The sequence below is a fragment of the Haplochromis burtoni genome, unplaced genomic scaffold, assembly GCF_018398535.1.
Source record: "Haplochromis burtoni strain Fernald_Lab_line unplaced genomic scaffold, NCSU_Asbu1 Contig_3, whole genome shotgun sequence".
Classification (NCBI taxonomy): Eukaryota; Metazoa; Chordata; class Actinopteri; order Cichliformes; family Cichlidae; genus Haplochromis; species Haplochromis burtoni.
In genome coordinates this window covers 6,571,172-6,594,722 of record NW_024582364.1, presented here as the reverse complement: position 1 = coordinate 6,594,722, position 23,551 = coordinate 6,571,172, and the positions used below count along the sequence as shown (strand labels likewise).

General features: G+C 39.2%; 1 protein-coding gene across 3 annotated transcripts; it reads right to left on the bottom strand.

Annotated features, from left to right (window-relative positions):
- Nucleotides 1-152: 152 nt before the first annotated feature.
- Nucleotides 153-23,439, bottom strand: lpin2 (lipin 2). Of its 3 annotated transcripts, none has more exons than XM_014331871.2 (20): nucleotides 22,571-23,439; nucleotides 17,349-17,549; nucleotides 12,909-13,004; nucleotides 12,068-12,429; nucleotides 11,879-11,986; nucleotides 11,650-11,776; nucleotides 11,233-11,569; nucleotides 11,049-11,148; nucleotides 10,710-10,897; nucleotides 9,870-9,963; nucleotides 9,704-9,773; nucleotides 9,509-9,601; nucleotides 9,270-9,352; nucleotides 8,655-8,802; nucleotides 8,134-8,282; nucleotides 6,872-6,958; nucleotides 6,227-6,379; nucleotides 4,387-4,501; nucleotides 3,480-3,583; nucleotides 153-2,897 (listed from the first exon to the last, which is right to left on the bottom strand). In XM_014331871.2, exons 2-20 carry the CDS (start codon nucleotides 17,538-17,540, stop codon nucleotides 2,753-2,755), a joined length of 2,751 nt encoding a protein of 916 aa, XP_014187357.1. In that variant the 5' UTR covers nucleotides 17,541-17,549; nucleotides 22,571-23,439; the 3' UTR covers nucleotides 153-2,752. The 3 variants fall into 3 exon arrangements, with proteins under 3 accessions (XP_014187357.1, XP_005912502.1, XP_005912501.1); XM_005912440.3 differs by lacking the exon at nucleotides 22,571-23,439 and adding an exon at nucleotides 19,571-22,564 and having other exon boundaries at nucleotides 12,068-12,426; XM_005912439.3 differs by lacking the exon at nucleotides 22,571-23,439 and adding an exon at nucleotides 19,571-22,563.
- Nucleotides 23,440-23,551: the final 112 nt, after the last annotated feature.

The window sequence follows — 23,551 nt, the reverse complement described above, 5'->3', positions numbered from 1 at the left end:
AATGACATGAGGGACTTAACCTGCAGTACCCTCATTAGCGTACTGTTACTTCAAAGTACGCAATAGGGCAGGAGTTACTCCACTTGCCTCTGGTTACTGTTGAACTTTTGGACTCAGACTGCAGAAAAGAAAAATCACAGCACGCACATAACTGCATTCATTTAGAAATTTTATTTCATACAAACAAGACCATAAGCCACATGTTAGCTTCATTAGGCCTGATTTTTTTTTTTTTTTTTTACTTCTTCTTACAGTTGATTTTGTTCTTCAAACCACATTTCTATTCAAATGAAACACAGCATACATTTAATGCATTTTCTGCTGGTCGGACACAAATACCAAGCATTACATCCAAACAAAAACGGAACAAAACTTAAGTCACACAACAGCTCATACACGTTATAAGAAAAAAACAAAAAGGCATCAAAGAAGAATGTGATGGTCAGCATATATACTCATTCAAACGTTTATTTACCACATATCCCAGGATCAGAGAAGATGAAGTGTGATTCTTTCACACAAGATGCTTTACTTTCATAGAAAGAATGGAATTTCTTGTTGATTTTAAGATAGATCTATTTGACTTCACCACTTTGCAGAGAACAAGCAAACAAATCAAAGTGGGGCACACTGTATTCATCAAAACAAAAAAAAAAAAGAAAAAAAAAAGAAAAGAAATCAGCAGTGCATGTAGCTGTCACCATAAATTGTGCTTATTTTTATGAAATGATCTTGGCTGCTCCTGCTTTTTTTAGTCCACACTGGCATACACAGTCAGTTACACTTGCATTGGAGATATGATCCATCTGACCAAAACTCCTTTCCTAAATCATACATAGATAATGCCGGGGAAGTGCCTTAAACACTTCCTGTACAGTCAAGTATTTCCTGTTTATCTCCAAAAAACAGTTTATCCTCCTCTGGTCACCAGAGGCACGGGAATCAGGCTTTTCTGTCTCTCACGCTCTCAAGCACACACATTAAGGGGTAGCTCTGATATTACCTTGCTGCCTGTTACCCCAAATTATCATCATTTTCCTCTGCCTTAAAAAACATACACAAAAAAGCTACTTGAAACGAGCTAAGCTTCTCAAAACTCACTAATAGACAAATTTCAGATTAACTGAATAGTCAAGAAGGTAAAACTCAAACTCTTTATGCTCAAACGCTGCAGTAATTGCATACTCTGGTCTACTGTCTACTTAGACTGTCGGTGAAGTGCATGTGGGTGGGAGATGTGCTGAGTTGTAAGTCTTGAGTTTCTGGGTGCAACTTTGACAAAGTGCGCTGGATAAAGCCACCGAGGGAACCTAAGCAAAGGGTGCAGGATGCTGCCACCCCAACAGCAGCAGCACTCTGTGATTAGGTACACACACACTACCATCATCCTGCAGTCCATCCTACGGAGGACCTCACAAAGCAATATCCTTCATTTTAAGCTCTTCTCAAATCTGCTTATATCCACTGTTCCATCTCAAGCATCCTCTCTCACATTTACACACATCTGGTAATACTACAGACTCTGAGGTTTTGCTCAGGAATGTCTACGTGCCTTACATGTTGAAAAATTCACTGTTAATAAAAGAAATACAGGCTTGTTGCTGGAGACGTGACCAAAGAAAGCTTGTACAAGGCCTAGCAGTTACTGTTAAGTGCATGTTAGTCTGTGATCAGCCTCACAAAAATACTAATCTGAAATATTGCATTGGTGATCAATTATTTTTTCAGACAAGCAAAGGCCTCACAATAGAAATCAATAACTTAAATACATTGATCATCATAAATAATGACTCCATTGTTAACTAAACACATGTGATTTGCCAGAGCTTGCATAACAGAACAAACATTAAAACAACAGCAAGACAATACACCATGAAGCTGCTTCATTTTTTTTAAGTCACAGCAAACTGTGCATCCTCACATACTTGGTGAAAGCATATCCGAGGTACGACCTTGGATATTAACAGTACCAAACACGGCTCGCTGTGTAGCGGCCGTGTGAAATCTGTTGCACAGTCAGGCAAGAGTCAGGAACGAGAGGACAACTGAACACTTACTGTGGCGAGTTCCTGAAATCTAACGGCTGTGGACGGTTCTGTGTTTGTGTTATTCTGTTATTTGCCAACCTCTATCACGACTGTATTTTTAGAACAGAATAAAGCCTCCAATTAAAGGCTGGTTACTTGCTTCTGGGCAAACACAGCACCTACAGTAAAATATGACTGCCGCATAACAACTGCCCAGTGTTAATTGCCTGTCCTGTTTTAATTAAATGTGTGCCTTTTCCATTTAAAACATTACGTTTCACTTCTTCGGGGCGTTTCTTAAATTACTTCTGCTCAGCTCGGAATCTAGCTCCTCGTGAGGGACTTCTGCCTGCGTCGTTTATGGCTTTCTACAAGTTTACCGAGATACTAGCTGGATCTTCAACTGCCAAGTCTGTACAAGAACATGGACTAGAAAGTTATCACTGGGCAGGATGCCTTCACACAGAGGCATACGTGGAGTGTCTCCGTGGAATAAACGCTAAGTTATCACTCATCAGGATTTACTGTTCTGATAATCTCCACTCATCTCTCAAGTAAATACAGTTTACCAACTTTTCTGAGTTCATGGTTACTGTGTCTGTGTGTTGTGTAAGTCTAATTAGCAGGAACAGTTCTGGTTCCACTTCACATGTATTTAGGAGGTGCATTCAGGTGCACAGTTCATTTGAATGTTACTGTATAGCTGGGTATCAATACACACCGACTCAGAGCAGTTCATCTGGATTGATTTCTGGTATTGGCTGTCTCCAGTAACAGAAAGAGCTGTACTCTGGCATTAGAAAGGCCTCGTTCTGCTCTTTGCTTAGCAAAGGGAACACGTGCTCCACCAGCTCACTCAGTCTGCCATAGCTGCGAAGGGGGAAAAAACGAAACCAGAGAAACAGAGTGAGCAAGAGAACAGATACAATATATAAATCTTAAAAAATATATACACTCTAGGTATTTAGTGATAAACAAAAAATAAAGAAAAACAAATATTTAAAAAATGGATTTTAGATTTGAAATACGTTGAAATGTATTAATCAATCTAAATACAGAAAGAACAAAAAACACAGGCCACCTGAGGAAAACATTGCAGACTAGAATCAATTTTAAGGTGTGTTTCTGGCCAGCTCTCTTTTTATTTCTGTTTTGTTCTCCATCAGATCCTGTGGGAAATATCTGTCGCTTGAGCTGCTAAAAGCACCACTGTGTTCCCTAGTTTTTCTCTAATTTTGTCTGTTTTGCTTGCTGCAGGGTACAAAAGACTCTCTGTGACTGTAGGCTTTTATTCTTTTTACAGTAATGTGAGAGTGAAGGAAACAGTAATGGCTGGAAAAGCAAAACAAGAAAATAAAGAAAACAGAAAAACGTTCAATGATAGCAACGTCCTATACTTCCTGCTGGGGATTTTTGCTGCGAAAGACAAACACAGACCATTAATGTACTTACGAGGACTTGTTGCCCTTGGTCTGCTCCTGGATCAGCTCTCCCTTTGGGTTAACTGTGAAAATTCTGCACACTGGAACGCCAACTTCCTTATAGGCAAACACATCCTGTATGAAGACATAAAGATTAAAGGCTCAATCTTTCCTCTAAAATACGACTGCTTCAAAGTTTAAGTTACGTTTTTTAAATGTTTCCGTTTATAAGCATAGCACAAGCTTTTATTTTGAGTTGGGATTAATTACAAACACATAAACCCCATTTTGCTTCCTCTAAGACAAAGCATGCGAATGAACCTGTCATTTACGGGCTGAAAAATTACTGACAGGGCTGTTAACAGCCATCTGAGAACACTCTTGATTATGTAATGTTCGGAAAGTAGCCTCTCATACATAATACATAATAAACTGAAATGACCACGTTAATAACATTAACCACAGATTTCCTGTTTGTGTTCCACCTAATGCGTGTAATGGCAGTAAATTTCTGGAGTAAATGTTTTTGGTTGGCCAGAGGAAGAGTGAGTGTGTGTCTGTGTCTTATTTTATTGTTTAGGGAAGAGACCGAGGCAGACTGGGCTTTGATAGCTGACCCTTCATGTGACTGTTAGTGTTTATGCAGCTGAAGACGGGATGCTGTGCCCGACTTGAGCTCTCGTCCACAGATGAAGTCACTCGCGATCACACTCTGACAATGACCTCAGCTCAGGTTCAGCCCAGTACTTATTTCACACGTTCATGTCTGCTAACTCAAAGTGTCTGCCAAAGTGTCATGTTGCTCTTGCAATGAATTACAACTGCATCAACCTCTGAAAAGCGCACTTTTAAAAAAACAAAACAAACCAAAAAAACCCAAAAAAAACAAGCACTCTAATGTCTGGAAGTCTGACATCTTCAAACATGCATTAACTCACATTAGCTCTATTCCCAAAGGCGGCATAAAATGGCTGCTTGTTATGCTGGAACAGGTTCTTGATGTCTGTAAGGCATTCAATCTTGAAGATCTCTGGTTTCTTCTCGATGACCTCTCTGAAGCAAACAGACAGTTTTATTAGAGGGCATACACATCCTTCCCGTGTGTCCAGTTTGAGTTAGAGGTAATTTGATCAAACATATTTCGTTTATCTCAAACCCCTTTCTCCGACTGTTTTTAGATAAGAATTTGTTTATAAATGACTTTTGTCCTCTTTACAAATCGTGTAATAGCACGGCCTAAATCCAAATGCATTTCAGCAATTTCTGTTTAAAATTATGACTCAAAACAAATACACAGATGGTAGGGGTGTTTCTAATTTAAGCAAATTAAAACAAGAGGGACACATAAATAATGCAAATATCTACAAGTGTTTGCACCACAACTATCAGCAATGCTGCAGGTTGCTATGCTGAGACACTAGCCATTCTGAACAGGTTTCAAGGTCACACAAAAACCCTGCTATGTGATTAACACACTGAATAAAAGAAATCAACATTTTCAAGGGAACCATTAACAACACAGGAAAGTTTTACTTGTTCTGTGAAAGTGAGAAAAGGATACTTGCTTTAGCTGTATTAACATTTGGATAATATCCGACCTACGAGGCATAACAAGCAAGTATCACAAGAGTATTTAATTGTTTAATTAACATTATATTAACACAGTCATAATTCACTGAAACCAGTGTTGCTGGGAAACATGTTTGATGGGAGAAATACCGAAAGGGGTCATTTTAAAATCATGTAACTGTTAAAATAAAATCACATCAGTTAGTTTGGAACTTTTTCTAAAGTCCTTTTATTCATCATACAGTGAATTTTGGGGTGTGTGGGATTAAATTATTGATTGATTTCCCCCCCCCCCCAATGTAAAACAACAATTGCAGCATGCCTGGTTGCTTAGCAGCACATCTTACATACTCAAACTTTAACATGAAGGCTACTGTATCATGAGTTAGCTAGAGGAGGCTGACAGATGAACATGTGTGGGAGACAGTAGGTGGATCTAATAGGTCATTCTGATGATGTTCTTCTACAATAATTAAAATATTAAGATGTGTTAGTAATTGTATTTTTGTTGTAGTCTTGCTTATTAGTAGACTCTGAAATATATTTTACCTTTACAACCAGGAAGGAAATAATTTCAATAATTTGTGAAACTCCTCTAAAACTGAACCTTAAATATTTATTTTGTCAAATATATTTAAATTTAGAAAAATGAGTCAAAAATAGACGTTCTGCTGCAAAATGTCTCAAATGATCCTACATTATCAAAAAAATATAGAAAGCTAGCAGCCTCCTTCTGGATCTCCTCACCACTTCAACAAAAGAATCATTCACACAAATCATGTCTCTAAAAATGCAAATGAGACTGTGACAGCAACGGGGAAATAAAGAGAATAGAATAATCCAAAACAGAGAAAATGCTGGCCATGAGCGTACTTTAGAGAAGTGACGGCACTAATACCAACACAGTTAATGCCTTTTAGATAGGAATTCGTGAACTTGAGTTTGCTGTAGACTTAATAACCATGGCATATGAAAGACTTTTTATAAAGAACGAGGCTCGGGAGAGTGGGGAGGATTTTGAGACTGAGAATAGGGTTTTTAAAGTGAAACTAACTTTGTAGAGAAAAAAAAGATTTAAGGGTGAAAAATATAGGGTGGTTTGAAAACAACATTAATATCTGGGGATAAGGAGGATTTAAATTAAATCATTTAATGTATATAATGAGCTTCATGATACCGAGACTGGTAACCATTTAGAGCTTATATTACCTGTGGAAAGCAGAGAAGAGGCTGCTGGGAGAGAGCATGAGAGGTCCTCGGGGTAGGATGGTGCCTCCATCATTGACCCACTGTAAGTAACCTCTTGTCATGTCCGCCATGCCGATTGCCCGGGCTGAGCAGTACAAGAACTTGTAGCCATTTCTGCGAATGGGAAGAGCAGTGCTCATTAATAATTGTTCATTATCATGACCTTAATGGCAACTACTAAGATTAGCACTTAAATTGGATGAGTTATATTGATTGCGCTCATAATGTGGAGAAGTCACAACAATTCAATTAAAAAAAAAGAAAATCTTGCAGAGGAAACTTTTTATTTACTACCAAAACCAATACCCAGACTCACTACAGCTGACTTCATTCATGCAATACATTTTCTATTTTTTCAGATTTAAGTATAAAAATAAAACCAGAAAAGGAAAGGGCTGGTTTAATGGTGTTTTTACTTTCTGCAATAATTCTGCCTAAACTACAGTTAAACTTACTGAGTCATCCACCTCAGAGCTCCCCACGCAAACACTGGGAGGAAATATCAACTCCACAAAGAGCCGATTGGGAATCAACCCCAGACAGTCCTAACCACTGACCAACCATTCATGCGTCTTCCATAATTAATCAGTGTTGCTGTGCACTTACTCAGCTACAGAGTGGTAGAGCTTGGCAATCCCCTGGTGGGTCCAGTCCTTCCCCAACTGTGGAAGTATCTGTCCAAATACATCTGACCTAAAACATTTAAACACATACAAAAATATCAATATCACTGACTATAAGATAGAAATAAATCAATCAGCCACATCAAGTAGAGAAAGAGAAAGCAGAGTACTGACTGTTCAAAAGAGGTCACATAAAGCACGATAACACCGTTTTATCATAAATATAGAACATTATGGGCTGTTCTCCACTAACGAGCATTACTGGCCTATAGGGGAGACACAGTCTCACCCTCAGCTGGCTGTGTGTCCTTACAGACTGAAATGTAAATGTCCTCATTATAGTCCCTGTGCTCTTTACCCTGTTAGCCAAAGAAAGCAGCATGTCAGGGGTTGGCCTAAAGGGTCACAGAGATAATAAGCTGCAGTCAATTTGGAGCCGTTTGATGTCGACCACCAATGAACTTCAGGGTGGGCGTCAGGAAGGCAGCAGGCATCAGTTTTGTTTCAGAAGAGATATGACTAGCTTTAAAGTAATTAACAGAGCGTGAAACAAATAGAACTGGATTACAGGCTTCATACATGCCATTTGTGAAGGACTTAAATGTGTCCATGGTAGTGAAGCTACTCTGAGCTGGAATCTTATTTTAAGCTTTTGTTCCTTTTTAAATTAACCGAACAATATTATGCAACAATTTAATCTTGTGTTCATTTACCTGCTCCCCACCTTATTTGGTGGATAATAAATAAGGAGCTGTATTTAAAGTATGCAGGCAGTTTATAGAAACACTTGAACACTGCACTATAGATTCCATCTTGGTAGCATAATAATTAGTTTTAGTGCAAAAATGGATGTTTCCATGGCAAGTTTGCAACAGATGGCTTTAAGTGTTTTAACTATAAAATTAGATCCACATTTTATTACAAGAACTGAAACAGGATGCAACAAAAGATCTATCTAAATGTTGCTTCACTGATTGCTTCCCACCTATATGTTAAAATCAATATTTGTACACATTATTTTTAATTGTCATTAAAGGATGCAACTAAGGTAGAGCACCCAAGGGAAATTCCTTCTAATAATGTTTTCTTATTACTGTATATATGTACAGGAAAATGTAATTGGATGCTACAATAACTGACTGATTTACTGCCCTGTCTATTACTGTCCATAATTAACATAGCAGCTAGCTTGCTATTACAACTGTGTTCTGTAATATGATTTTCTGAGTGACTGGAAGGCCATACTTTGTGATGGTGCCATCAATGTCAGAGATAATGACTTTGTCGTCCCAGTTCCACAGGTAGATTGTACCCTCACAGCGGCATGTGCCTTGGTATTGAGTGGTGATGCTAAATGTCACATCATTTGGCCCCTGCTTGAGTTTCAGACTAGCCTGGAAAAACAAACAAAAAAATGAGATATATATATATTTTTTTTTTTTTCTCAACAGCACACGCATTACTCTCTGGCATCATTTTGTTGCCACAGTACAATGACCATCTACAGATCTTTAGAGCCCCCTACAGACTACAAATGGAGCAAACACTAGTTGCAGTTCATAGTTAGCCAGCAGAGGGAGCACAAAACAGCCAAATAAAAACACTTGAGACACAAATCTCATTAAGAACTCAGCAAAAAAATAAGCTGATCTTCTGACAATCAGACACTTTTATATTTCAAATTAAATAATATTTTATGACATTTATAACTAATCCAGAGAAAGCTTTGTCAATGTGAGAAAGGAAAAGGTGTAAAATGAACTTACAATCTGATCAGAGGAAAGCCGCAGTGACTTTCTGTATGTGTGTGGGCTGGGATGGTGCTGACCATCCACTGGCTGCAGTCTCTCTTGACAGGATGCTGCGCTCACCTCCTTGGACTCTTCATCACTGGATGAGTCTCTTGCTTTAGGCCTACAGTACAATAACCACAGATATGGTAGTCAATTATCACAGACAAGTGGAAAAACATGTGAAACACATGAAAGATTCGACCTGAAGATCCTTAGATGGTAAATGGTAAATGGTCTGTATTTGTATAGTGCTTTACTTGGTCCTAAGGACCCCAAAGCGCTTTACACTATACACAATCATCCACCCATTCACACACACATTCCTACATGTAGCCACAGTCGCCCTGGGGCACACTGACAGAGGCGAGGCTGCCGGACACTGGCGCCACCGGGCCCTCTGACCACCACCAGTAGGCAACGGGTGAAGTGTCTTGCCCAAGGACACAACGACCGAGACTGTCGGAGATGTATAAATAAATTCAATGTTATCTTAGTTACATTATTAATATTCTTCCTCATTAAACCAAAATATAAGCTCCTCCCTATGTATAATAATAATATAGTTTTTGATTTTCTGGTATCACATACGTTAAGGCCAGCTTCTCCTGAGATGTGGAGGGTCCTTCCTCTCCCGAATGTGGTTCCTCCTTAGTTTCGAGCTTAGTCTCCGACTGGACAAAGTAGGCAGAAAAATAAAATTCCCAATTAGCCAAGTTTAAAAAATATCTATATGAAAACAGGACACTGCCCATGAAGAGGGAACAGAAACTAACTGCAGATACCACCTCAAATTTTGTTTTGTTCACTTGTACTAACAACATGCACACCTGCTTGATTGTGCTATCCGCCCTCTTACGCCAGAACCACCAGCGGCCTGACTTCTTTGGCATTTTCTCCTTCACCCAGGCCTCCTCTGTAGCCTGCCATAAAAAGGAAAACAAATACATTTAATGATGAGATAGCTGCCAGCTGACAATGAGTGAATGAACAGTACAAAGAGTAAAGAATTAAACACACGTTACCTTTGGTAAATTCTTCTGAAATGCTTGAAGGCTTAGAATCAAAGGTGCAGCTAGGGTCCAGTTATAATATCTGAAGACAAAGACAATTACCAATGTGTAATCCTGACCATACGTTTGAAATGTTTCTCTAGTGCATTTCCAATGTGAAGTAAAAGCAGTTACATACCTATTTCCTATCCTTACTACCAGGTTGGGGTTGTCTATAATTGCTGGATTTTCAGCAAATTCATGATAGGTAATGATATGCTCCATAAACCTTTCTGGAAATGAACAGGGGAGAAGAAGACTAATTAAAGACAGCTGATGAAAAGGTCAGTGGTGGTGAGAAATAACATCTTAGTAGACATAAAGGTCAGGAAACTTTTTCTTCTGATAACCCCAGAGAGCCTCTAAAGCCTAAATCCCAAAGGATTAATATAACCTAGAGACCTCTAACAGTTTGTAATGACTGCAGAGGTAGTCTGTGATCATCGTTTGTAATGCAATAAATGCAGAGCAAATTAACAACAAGATTTAACCAAATATGGACATCCTGTTATGATATTAGTCCAGAGGAAATGAGCATGTTCTTGCTTTTTTGTTCTTTTTTCCCCTTAAAGAATTATGTTGTTATCTTTAAAATGAATGAGAGAAATGGCAGGACTCTCATATTTAAAAAAAAAAAAAAAAAACGTGCATAAAAATAGCATAAGATAGAAGCATGTTGACTCGGATGACCAACGTTTTTTCTGCTGTTTAACAAGGTTATGACATCATATTCAGAGATGAAGACACATTTCCTGAAGAGTTAAAGTACATGTTCATTTGATGAGAGGGAAAGTACTTCTGGGTACGACATTTACACATCTGAACAAATATGTATCTGAGAACAGCTTCCTCTAACAGTAGCTGGACACTTTATGTGGCTAATCCAGAAGGTGCAACAAAGTTAGCTGAATGTTTACTGGCTTAAGACAAAAATGTTCACTTTATGATACATTTTGTTGTGAGTGTCATGCTCGTGTACCTTTGGATATTTCAGCATTTTCTGTCAGGCCTCCACACAGAGAAAGAGTAACATCAGGGAGGTCACTAGTTGAGTCAGAGAGACACTCTGTCCCGCTGTCAGCTGCAGCACTACCCACCGACTGTGGGGACTGTGAACCAGAGTGCATCTCAGAGTCAATCCAGTGCTTAGCAGCTGCCTCAGTCTCACTGGAGAAAAGAGAAGGAGAAGAAAAGGGTTACAACATGTCATGATACTGGTCTTTCAGGCTGTCAGTGATACTTCAGAGGAGAAATCGCTTTGGCTTTTATTTTATAATTACAAAGGTTAAGTAATTAGGCAGATCTTTAACCATCATACCTCTTAGGAAAATATCGTGCAGCAACATCAGGTTCAAGTACATTCAAGTCATCTAAGTAGATATCCTCAGGACCCTGATGCTGGCTCCTCTTCGGAACACCTACATACAATATATTTACAAATTACAAACTCATAACCAAGACAAGCCTTAAAAAAAGCACCAATCTGCAGCCACCTAACATACCTTTCTTCTTTGATGGTGAATCTGTCTGCTGGTTACTGGAAGAGGTGGAGGTTGCTATGCTTGATTGCAGGATATCAAGGGGTTCTGTAGGGGCTTCCGGACTAACAGATGATATGGTGCTACCAGACGATATTGGAATCACAGGTGTTACAGTGGTGACGGGGGTGCGTGGCTCGGGCTTGACAATGTTACACACTGAAGAGGAGGTGGCATCGCCTTTTTCAACCTCGGTCTCATTCTCCATGGCCTCCGAGCTGAGGATGACACGGAAATGGGTGCTCTCTGATGGGGTGATGGTCACTTTTTTCAGTGGTTCTGATTTCTCCTTCTTGGTGACCTAAAAAAATTGGACGTAATGTTATTGTGATGATGAGTCAACTGGCAATGGTTTGAACTCCACTGGGAAGAAGTGCTTACCCTTGTGGTTTCTGGAAATTCTCCCCATGTCCACTGCATGTGAGACTCAGCTCTGAGCAAACTCTCTGAAGGCCTCATCACCAGTTCTGAGTCACTCTTTGGGGTAAAGGCCTGAGACAAGCTATGGCTGCAGGGGTGTAAAAAGAAATGCCAAGTATTAGTAAAACAGGTGCTACTTACACGTCTGTGCTATCTTTGCTAACAACTTTCGGTTCATGTCAGCACATACCCATCACCAGCTGGCCAGTCCCCATCAGACATTGGATAACCATCAAGGCTGTGTCTGGCTGCGGGTAATTTAGGGTCAATGTCACGCACTGTAGTCACTGAAGGTGATCTAAATTCAGAGTGCAGAAGAAGCATAATAATTAACTGATCTCTTCACACAAATCTGGCTAGAAGCGTTGAATAAACATACCTTGATACATGAACTGTAGTTTCCTCGTCAGAGCTGAGATCCATTTCAAAGATCTCCTCATTTTGCCCAGTACTAGACATAGCAGCAGTGGTAGCAGCGGGTGCATTAGCAGCAACAGCATTACCAGTAGTGACTGACGGTGGGGTCAGTTCCTCTCTACGGGGGTCTCCTTTGTGCTTCTTTCTCCGTCTTTTCTTCTTTTTTGTGGCCACAGTGCTTGGAGCAGGAGGTTCAGGAGGGTCCTCTGGGTCGGCAGGGTCATCTTCCAGATCTTTTGGTGCCCTGTGCTCCACCTCTGAGATCCAGAACAGGTGACTCTCGGTGGGGATTGGGGAGGTGGCCAAATGGGCAGGAACAATCTGCTGAAATAGGAAAGCAGGACATGAGGATTAAGATATGTTTAAACAAGGATAATCGTAGTTTGAAACACAATATTGACTAAGGTCCTGCAGAATAAGGTAGAAGTCACTGCTGAGATGTCACAATAGCAGCCTGAGCAAAGGTTAACTATGCAATATGGTGGAGTAATCACTTCTTCCTACAAACACTGCCCTACATTTCTACTTCAAGAATGCTGTTAAGCAAAGGCAAGACTGTTGTTGTGTTGGGTCAACGAAAGCAAAGTGAAAGATGTTTTGAAAACATGTCTGAAGTTTCATTGCTTTTTTTCCAACATGAAATATTTCATGACTTTGCTACATTAAAACTCAAAACAAGACTGCACAAAAAGGAGAATGAACAAATTATATATCTGGAAAAATGTCTCAATGAAACTTTGTGTCATTAGCCTTTAGCAGTTTTGTTACTTTATTTATTTATTTTAATTATGCTTATGGCTTACATTCTGTTGCTCAGCTTCCTGCACAAAAAAGGCCTCTCCATTGTCACCAAGCTTCATATGCAGGTCTACAGGCTCTCCATTCACTTCGATGTCGATCTGGAAAGAAGACACATAATTCCCTTTCAAACATGTGCTCCTCTCTTATTAGTCTGACATCTTCTGAACAATTTGTCACTTTTATCTGAATGAGCTTCCTGCTCACTTTCCTATAAAAGTCACGAGTAACAATTGTGCTTTACTTTTAACACGGCAAAAGCTTCAACAGCATGAAGGCACATTAACTGACAGACATGTACAAGACCATGGCTTACTGACTTAAGACACTCTCTCATGCTTTTGACATTGTCATCTCACTATCTCAGTGTGGCTTTTGAATATGCCCACAGATTGTAACAGAGAGAGCGAGTTAATCAGTCTTCATGAAGATTATGTGATAAACATTAACATAAAGTGACCGGTGTCTAAATGCCAACACTTTAACAGACTGAAGAAGCCAGCAATGTTAAGTATGCAATTTTTGAAGAGGGCTGTATTGGCACTGCTGTTCAAATGTAAAAACTGCCAATGCAATAGTACAGAACAGAAAATAAAATAGGACACTGACACTGAAAACAGTTATTCATTGACGTCAATCACCCTGTGTATCAACCAATCAATAAAAATCTTACATTACCCTTTTTAGTTGACTTTTAAAAAAAAATTTTAAAAAAACCCCATCACACTGGTTGTTTTATTATACTTCCATTATTTTGCAAGATCACATACATGGTCTGTATGCACTCAGAGACCCATCTTCCTCCAGAGGCTTTAGAAAACCTAATAAGCGTATGGGTCTTCTGGGCTTGCTTTCTGTGGAGCCTGCCAACAGAACAAGGCCATTCATGTTTGCCAGATAAACCCCAGTGGACCAGGGGGCCATTCAGAAATTTGACACCGAAAACAAAAAACAAAACAAAAAAGAAAAAACAGGTCACGTCTGGCAGAGACTACAGGAGGAGACAGACTCTGACTCACAAGTGCTCTGCAACTTGAAACCAAATCATCAATATTAATTTACAACCAATGGCTGTAGAAATAATCAGTTTTTCTCCCTCTTGTGCTATCTGTCTGGTTGTACATTTGATGCTGTCCTTTACTGTTGCTGTGGGTTCTCTACAGCCTCAAGATTTAATTTCACCCCTTCAGGGGTGCTGGAGGAAATTTATGTGTGGTAGTGGCTGGTAATTTCAATGCCCAATTAATAATGAGCTAGAATAAATGAGGGTCCTCTTCAGCTGTTCACAGTGTGTGACAGGTTACATGCACTTGAATAGCTGAGATGTGGATTTGCCAACACTGTGCTCCATCACTGGAATGATTGCGAGGCACGGCCACTTACAAATGCTTGAATTAAGGCAGGATATTAAGATGTTTTGGGGTTTGTTTGTTTTTTTTGCTTTGTTAAACACAAGTCTATTTCACTCTTGACGTTCACTTTTCAGATTAGAAGAACAGGAAAATAATATGTGTAAGTGCACTTAATTAACATCTCTAATGTTTTTAGAAACCACATAGTACTTGAAAAACTTTTCTGGTTGCCAACCAAAGTGACTGATGTACGGGAACAGACACACTATCAGCAGCCAAATTTTAATTAGTATTTGGCAAACAGTTATAGCTGAATTCCCACTCATAATTCTCTAAAATATCTGTATGTCAGTACCAAATACCACACAATTTATTGCATTTATCGCAAAAGCACAAGGCGCTAATAACTGATCTCAGGGACAGACATAACTGTTTGTTACACAACAGCCCCTGTTCAGGCCTCCTTCACGTTTCCTCCCTCTCCCACACATAGAAGTTGTAAAGCTGCTGTTGCCATAGAAACCACTCATTCATTCCTCCCCTTTAAGCCCATCGGGATTCTGGGTAGGTGGTGAGACGGTGTCAGTTCCCCCCGCAAATCATTATCCACTCCGGTTCACCAGCAAGTAAATAAGCTCTCTAAGCTAGTGCACAACATAACCATACTAAGAAGTACAGCTGCAGCTATCGATTATTTTAGTAATCGAGTCATCTATCAATTATTCCATCGAGTAACTGATTAGAAATACCTTTGTCTTATTATCGAGATATATTCAAAAGTGAAAAATAAATAAGAGAAAAAAATCTAATTGGTTTCCAGTTTGTTTGATTTTTGTTTCATCTGGCATCTGCTTCATTTGTCAAAAAAAACAAAAACAAAATTTAATATGACTCCTAAATACAAAGGATTTGTTTTTGTTTTTCAAATAATACATTTTCTTAAATGCAAAAATATTTAAATACTCAAATAAGAGGCATAAAACTAAGGATTTTAAAAAACTATATCTTTAGTCTGTCTTCTTGGAATGCTTTATGAGTTTTTGTACATGTTTCTGCGTGTTTAAGTCTGCAAGTTAATGAGTAAGTTTGTGTCTGCAAGCCTTTAAAGGAGAATGTGGTGGCTGTAATGAAGAGAAGCGAGTATATCAGCATTCTGAAGTTTGACCAGTGTGTTGATGCAAAGTTTTTGTGTTGCTGAAAATAAGATGATGGTGATGGTGCAGACATTAATGATATTAACGATGATCCACCGTTTTTAAATATTACTGCAATTCATTGAGACACTATTTTATATGTATTCACTTGTGAATAAATGTTATAAAAATCTTGAAATAAACGTGGTTTAGTACACACCATGCCCCCCCTTTATACTCTCTCCTGTTCGCTTCCATGTAAAAACATGGAAGCGAACATGTAAAACATGGAAGCCCTTAGTCTTCAGCAAGATATATAATTGAACTATTCTGGAATCAGACTACGTTAACAGTTCCTCTGCATTTTTTTAATGTAGCCTTACTTCTGGAAACCTACTGCAGATTTTTCATTGCGTGAAACAAACGACGGTCGATGGAGTTGCTACAAAGTTTGCTTTTCTTCATATCAAGAGTTTGTTGATCAGATGCTTTGTGAATGACCCCCCCCCCCCCTCTAGTTTTTTCCCCAGGAAAGGCATTAATGTTGATCTCAGGAATATCACTGCTGTTTATGATTTTCTTTTTCTCAACAGAGCTCACGTCTCGTTAATAGCTCCGCCTCTTTGCTCTTTGCCGTGTGTAAAAAGACTCCTAGTTTAACTATCCCAGCTTCATCATCACTAGTGTTGTGTTATCAGTGTATACAGGCTTAACTTCCTTAAACTTTTTTTATTCACACGCTGCTCATAAATACGTTTGTATTACACGAATGTTTTCAGTCGTAAATGTGGGTGGACCGCTCGGGTTTGCGTTTCCATGGTAACAATGGCGCACTACAATCATCGAAGCAAAGAATTTGTATTGAGACTTTTTTTATAATCTGATTATTTGTAATACTCAATACCAGTCCTACTAAAAATAGATGCTAAGACAAGTTCACCATTCTTACTTGTGTTATGGAACAAACACTTAAAATAAATACATCATATATTCCATCCATTACCAATTTCTTGCTGAATACCAACATTTTTTTAAACTTAATATAACCCTATAAACTGAAAAAACCTCAATAACATAGACATAACAGTGAGCCATAGCATTTGCATCTACATCTCCCTACTACAATACACTAATACACTCAACCTACTCTCCCTGCTATAAGGCCAATGTAGAGGTGCTACAAAAAGTGAGAAGTGGACTCAAGTGCTCATCATCCATGATTAATTGGATCGGGTCTCCCAGGCAAGATGATATAGTAACAAATACCATCAATGAGGGAGAACAGCCCAGAGCATCCCGTCTATGTTGAGCAAACATAAAAGATTTCCCTGAATGATTCATAGCCTGTGATTTCGATGCTCAGTATTTGTTAATTACCCACACTGGGATTGGAGAGTCATATGCTTTTTTTGATCCCAGTGTGGAGGAGCTTTGTTCAGGGGAGGACATTATGACTGTGTCCTGGGGGAGATGTCCTTAACGCCATTTTGCGCATGATGGAATTGATATGAAACGCATTCCATCGATTAAATAGGTTGGCATCTTTTCATTCGCACTTTTAATTGAATTAAATATAGTTACATTTTTTAAGCCTTTGCATTGAACTTCCACATTAGCAAAACCTCATTGATCAGTTTGAAAAATGAATATTATAATCAGGAGCAGAGAACATTTTTAATATCCAATGTTAATCCAATGTTAAAACTTGGTACATATATTACCCACAATGCAACTCAACCACCAACAGTTCAGTCAAGTGATTTGGGCGTGTTGTGGGGAAACAAAACACAAAAACTTGGTGATATAGAAACATGCTTTCAGACCAATTTTTGATATTTGATGTTTGACACGTCTTTATATGAATCTATCTATATAAATATATGAGCTTTGTATATGAATCGATGTAAGCTTAATGCTTTGACACATCAGTGAAAGAAAAAAAAACAAAAAAAAAACTCACCACTTTCTCTTTGGAGCGCAGCACGCCCAGCTTACCAAAGCGCACATGGAATGGCGAGCACTGGTAAGTGCCATCTCTCTGACGGACAACCACAACATCGATGCAGCCTGACAATGTGGCCTGGTTAATGCCCTTATACAGTTCTTTGACAGTCACCAGAACCTGACCTGCTAGCTGGCCAACGTAGTTCATGGTGTCCGCCTGTACAGAGAAAAACAAAAACAAAAACAAAAAAACTAATATTAACAGAGTAAATGGAAAGACAAGCTAAAAGCATTGTTATTCAGCAAGAGTCCAGAAGACACAACCACTTATGAAATCTACAAATATTCCACTTGAAAGCTCCCTCCCTTCCTGCTTACCCTGTGGTGTCTGTTTATCTCCTGACCTCCATACAGACTGCTAGAGTTATACTGTTGTCCTATAACTGGCCATTGTCCCACGTGAACAACATTAGACAGAGGAAGGCTGCTATGGAAGCAGTTGACTTCCTGTTTACATCCATTAAACACTACTGTCAAAATCAAATCATAAACTAAAACCACATTTCTGTGGCTTTAATATGAGCAGGATTAATGCTGTACATTTTGTCATAATGCTTTTAATCATCTGGAATAAGCAATTTGCAGGACTGTAAATTCCTTAACAAGCAAAGTGCTCAGTTTACTTGACCAAAGAAAAAGTACACAGGGCAGGGCTATCGTTGCATAATTACAAAAACTTTCCTTGGTGCACTATGGCCTCTTTACTGAACTAGATTATTTGTCCTCGATTGTCCTCTGCGACACAGAGTGTGTGTAACGATTAACTTAAACATGACTTTGGTTTGCCTGGGTCAGGGTCTAGTTTACTGGGGCCTGTAAACACATTGCCTCACTGACTTCATTGGGTTTACATAACCTGACATGTTCTGTCTTACACTAACCTTTTGTTCTGAATCTAGTCATGAGAGCAGTGATGGAGGGTGTGGAGGGGGGTAAGGGGGTAGAGAATAGGGACATTTGTGCAAGGGTGGCATCATGGAATATGGCAAACAACTGTGGTATATTCATTCGGAGTAGGATGATGAGTAGAGAGTATATGCACAGAGTATTCACTTTAAACCATAATCAGACAGGCAAACAGGACACTTTAGCAGCTATCACAGCCACCACAAAGTTCAAAGAGCAGTAGAAAGTTCAGATCATTTGATACCAGAAGGAAGCCAAGAAACAGGAAGCTCCGCGTTCGCGTTTTCTCGAACTTCACCCCAAATTTGTACACAGTGACAATGTGAAAAACAGGTCAACTACACTCTGTTGGGATAATCGCATAAATATAGTAACAACCAGGGTTTACACACCTGACATATTTTCAGTACAGATTGTATGACTGAAGCGTTAGGTATGTGTTTATAATATGAAGGACCAGTGAACCTATATTTTTGTGTATGACACTTAACTCATTCACTGCAATTGACGTCTATAGCCGTCAATTGCAGTGAATGAGTCAATGGGTTTAACTCATTCACTGCCAATGGCTGGCAGTGAATGAGTTAAAAATACAATACACTTTAGCTCCAGCACTATCTTTCATAATACAGGTTAAAGGTACAAATGTGGTATGCCGATTTTTGTGTCTTTATCTACTTTCTCCATCTCTAGAAACTAAGAACTTTTACCAAAATAACACTTTAAAGAGATTTACAGTACTGTAGATATTTAACTTTCACTTTTATTTCGGTGTCAGAAAGTCAGAGTACACGTACACCGTGTCTATTGGACTGATGTAGGATTAACACTGAGCAAATTATCACGGGATCATTTGGAAAATGTGCGGCAAATGCTTCAACCTGCTTCTACACATTTATTTTTCCTTCTTTCAGGGTCAGCCCAGAAGTAGGGCAATGCAAAAGTAGACTACAGTCAGAAATTAAACAGGACGGCTCGGTATTTCAGATGACACATAATTAGCACAGGTGATGAAAGACTCATGAGCCAATCTGTACTATTTTGACTGGATCACAATCCTGTATTTGTCTCCCTCACTGCCCACTTCTTTTAACATCAAATTACAAATCAAGGCAATCATGTGTGAAACTATTAGGCTTAGTTACAGTAACAAGCCAACAAACCAAGCAACCTGACAAAACCAAACAATAGAAAATGACTAACTGCCTATTTGGCCCTCTAGTTTCAGGCCCAAGCTGTGACTAACCAGAAAACCTGTCAGTACTGACTCACCAGGAACCAAGATGACCTCTGAGAGGATGGCTCATCCTGTTCACTGTTGTCTGTGTTGTCTTCTGTGTGGCTTCCCAGGAGCTCCCTGTTCCCCCAAGATCTCTGTCTCTTCATCACCATTAACAGAGCGTCAGCTCCAGCCTTATCCACCTCAGGACTAGACTAGCACCAATGTTTTCCTCTCTCAGATTATGGTGATAATATCCCCCTGTCATCCTGAATCAAATCTCAAATAAGGTCCACCTAATCACCTTGCAATGACCTTCCCAGGAGTAAATACAGATACACTACCTGAAGCCAGCTGCGATTGTGTAATAGTAATAAAGATTGTCATTTTTCTTTTATTCTCTGCAGAATATGAACATATGCTTGTCCAGTCAGCTGACATGGCAGTAAGGGTTTAGCCAATGGGATGGCTTCTTTGGACTTGTGGTTTATAGCTGATAAGAGAATGCTAATTTCTGTGAACAGCTATGCAATGTTTTCCCCTGATAAGAGTAGGCAAAACCAAACAGCAATCCCCAGCAAGATGTTCTTTTACAGTCAGTCACGTATACCTGTCAGGTTCATTGCTGCAGGTGTTTGTTATTGTAGATGGCTCATCGAAAGTAGGACAGTAAGTACACTGGACTTCAATATGTTGATTTCTTTGTTGCCAGTTGTCACATGAGCTCAGAAAACAGATGGAATTTTTTTAAACAGCACCAATATCATAATTTTTGCACACTAAAACAAATAAATAAGTAATAAATCCGGTAGAGCGGTACACTGATGAGACTGTAGTTCAAGCCATGATGAACACGTTTTTATCATCAGGAGGTTCTCTCTAGTTTGGCTTCCAGCATTCGCCTGCCTGGTTTCGCTCCTAAAATGAGCATAAAGCATGAGGCTCTTCCAAAGAGGTCTCAGCCCCACTGTCCCATCTGCTAAGCTTTTTGTAAACATGACCAAAGAAAACACAGGCCCACTGAGTTGAGGGCTGTGGGCTCTTCCTCCCCCTGTGCTAGGATCTGTTCTGTGTTCAAGAATTTAACAACAGCCATGCGGAAAATAAATGAGTACTTTCTCTTAGTGATAAAACATGGAGAAAAATTATATGTGCCATTTAACAAATAAGAAATCTTTAAATTACAAACTCGAGCAATTAAGAATTACAAGCACAGACATGTTGTATTATGGTCTACTCCACAATTATGGCTTTCATCTGGAATGATCTAGTCAACATTTGCTTTGACTGGGTAACAAAAGAAATCAGTTCTGCTAGACCACACAAAGTTCATGTTACACACTTTCAAGTATTAAGTTACACAAAACCAGCCTGCTCATTATGTGCAACATAAACCAAACCCCACAGAGTGCCAAGCTGCACTTTTACATGAGAAAAGGAGATTTTTTTGGTCACAATCAAAGTGTAGTTCATTATTTTCCAGTGAATTGCAAAATCCCTGTGAATTTGACAATACACAAAGCACAAGTGGTCAAAGTACCGACACTAATTCTATCCGGAAGATTGAACGCTTTCAAAATGTTTTCTTCTCTTAAGTGTAGACGATAACCAACACACACAGAAACATGTTCATTCAAAGTTATTTTGCATTTATAGTCTATGGTCCGGTAAACTTGTATTGTGTTACATATAAGGGAACTGAGAACTAGTTAGAAATTATCCAATCTATTGGAAGCAGAAGCATCCGAGCTTATTTTTCATTGCAAAGTAGTGAAGTCACACTACAGTGTGGCAGTGTGCAACAGTGGAGTAACTGCATACCTGAGTCACATGAAATACTTTATATGTCTTTTGTTTCTACAGTGTGTCCAGACTCTGATCTGAAACAGTGTTGAGACTGTAAATGAATGCAAACATACTTTTCCACCCTGCAGAAAATTGAACAGGAGTTAATAATGGAATCAATAAAGAATCTGAGTTGTGGCCAAAACTAATCTAAGCATCTGCATTAAAAGAAAAATACTTCTAAAACCTGATTCTAATGTTTAGACTGTTTTAATTTAAAAGCTACAAACTATAACCCCAAATTGACCATTAATGTAACTAAGATTTTGCCTTTCAAATAGTTTCAGTAACTGAACATTTATGAAAATAAGGTTATTTGCAAGATTTATGTCAGATTGTATCTTGAATTTCTAATGTTACCTGTAACTCAGAATGACTAAATAAGAGTATTGGTATGGGGTTTTCTAATATTACACATTTAAATTAAAACGTTGGGGGAGAAAAGTGTTTTCTCCAAGTTGATTGGAAAACTACCAAGATTCTGGTTACTAGTGTTTTCAAAGGCCACCCACAAGCAGGTGTTTTCTTATGTGAGGAGTCAGTGCTGCTTACAAGCCAACGCTAAATACAAAACATGAGTTTATGCGATACACAAGCTTGCTCCAACGTTAGTCAGTTGAGTCATTCCGTTTTAATGTCAGCCTGAGCTGTTATAGCTATAAAAATGCTAATTTTGCAGATTAAAGCTGGTGTATGGCTTGACATACGTTCCGAGTACATACATACTTCGATGTCATTGCGGAAATAAATGAAAAGCGAAACCATAAATCTTAGTTGTTTTGTACAACCGTGCTTTAACTGGTACAAATCCAAGCTATAAACAGTGGGTGAAAATAGTACATGGGAGGAAAAAATGAATGGAGACGGAGCTCTGTCAGCTAGCTGCTTGCCAGCTTGTTAACCCTCAGCTAGCCACCGTGTTATCGCTGGGTTTACGTTACCGTAACAGCAAACGGTGAAACACGAGTCACTCACTAGGTCACCGCTTTCAAATGGAAAGTCGATATATTTCTGCATTATGTGATAAATACATTCACAGTCCGGTCTTTTTGGTGTTTTAATTAAATGAATCCACAGCAGCTTAAAACTGTTAGCAAGGTTAGGTGCTAGCTATGGTTAGCCGAAGGCAGATTCAGATAATAAGATGTTAAAAGCAGCTGCGAACCGCTTTGACAGGGCTCGAAATTATTTTATCACTAAACCCTTACCTTCTGGTTGCGGGATCCTGCCGATGAAGGACGTTATGGTTTCTTCACTCAGTCCCCATATCTGTACCCGTGAAACTCCTCAGAAGCCTTCTGACGTGTCCGTGTCTGGACCACCGTGACCGACTGGTGGTGGCTGCCAGCAGAGAGCTGAAGTTGATGGGACAGGGAGCCGCACAGCGGCGGTGCACTCACACAGCTGGTGGGATACTTTCGGTTTGTCTGTGCCGTACATAAATTCATTCACTACACTTGCAGCCAAAATTACAGCCCCTGCAGTGTATTTAATACTATAACTTATGTACAGTTATTATCATAATAAGGTTTGTATCTAGGTAAAAGTTAACTTTTCTCCCTCCTAACGACCTTTCAGGAACTGGGTTACACACAATGACAACAGGTTCTTTTTATTTGACCATCATCAATCTTTCAAACCCTTTTTTTTTAAATCTTTATTTATTATTAATTGTACTGAGGGCATTTCTGTCAATCAATGAGCTGAAGACGGGAGATTATGGAGAACAAAGGCAACCCTCTCTACAAGCAGGTGCAGTTTTATTGCAAGAGTGCCTTGAAGAGACACAAACATAGATACTGTATTCAGCCTCAGGCCACATGGTACATGAGTGTTTATCACATGGGGGTTTTCTTTATATTGTACCTGAAAAACAACATTCCCACCCACTACCCCCACCCCAGTTCAACGGAATTTCTTCATAGTGTGTGGTGTTCAGAAGTGATTCCAAGTTTTCCAGTTCTGCCTGTACTCCTTTGCGTTCGTACAGTGCGTTAGACACATCAGGTGAACCTGTTCTGATTGCTGTGTACTTGTTTACATGGCATCAGTGCTTTTCAGCTCCACCTCTCCTACAAACAGATGTGATCACTGACTTGTAGCTCGCAAGCTGTACAGACATAACATACACACACAGTTTTAGCCATCATTTCACTTTATAAGTTGATTGCAATAGCTGGTATAAAGTT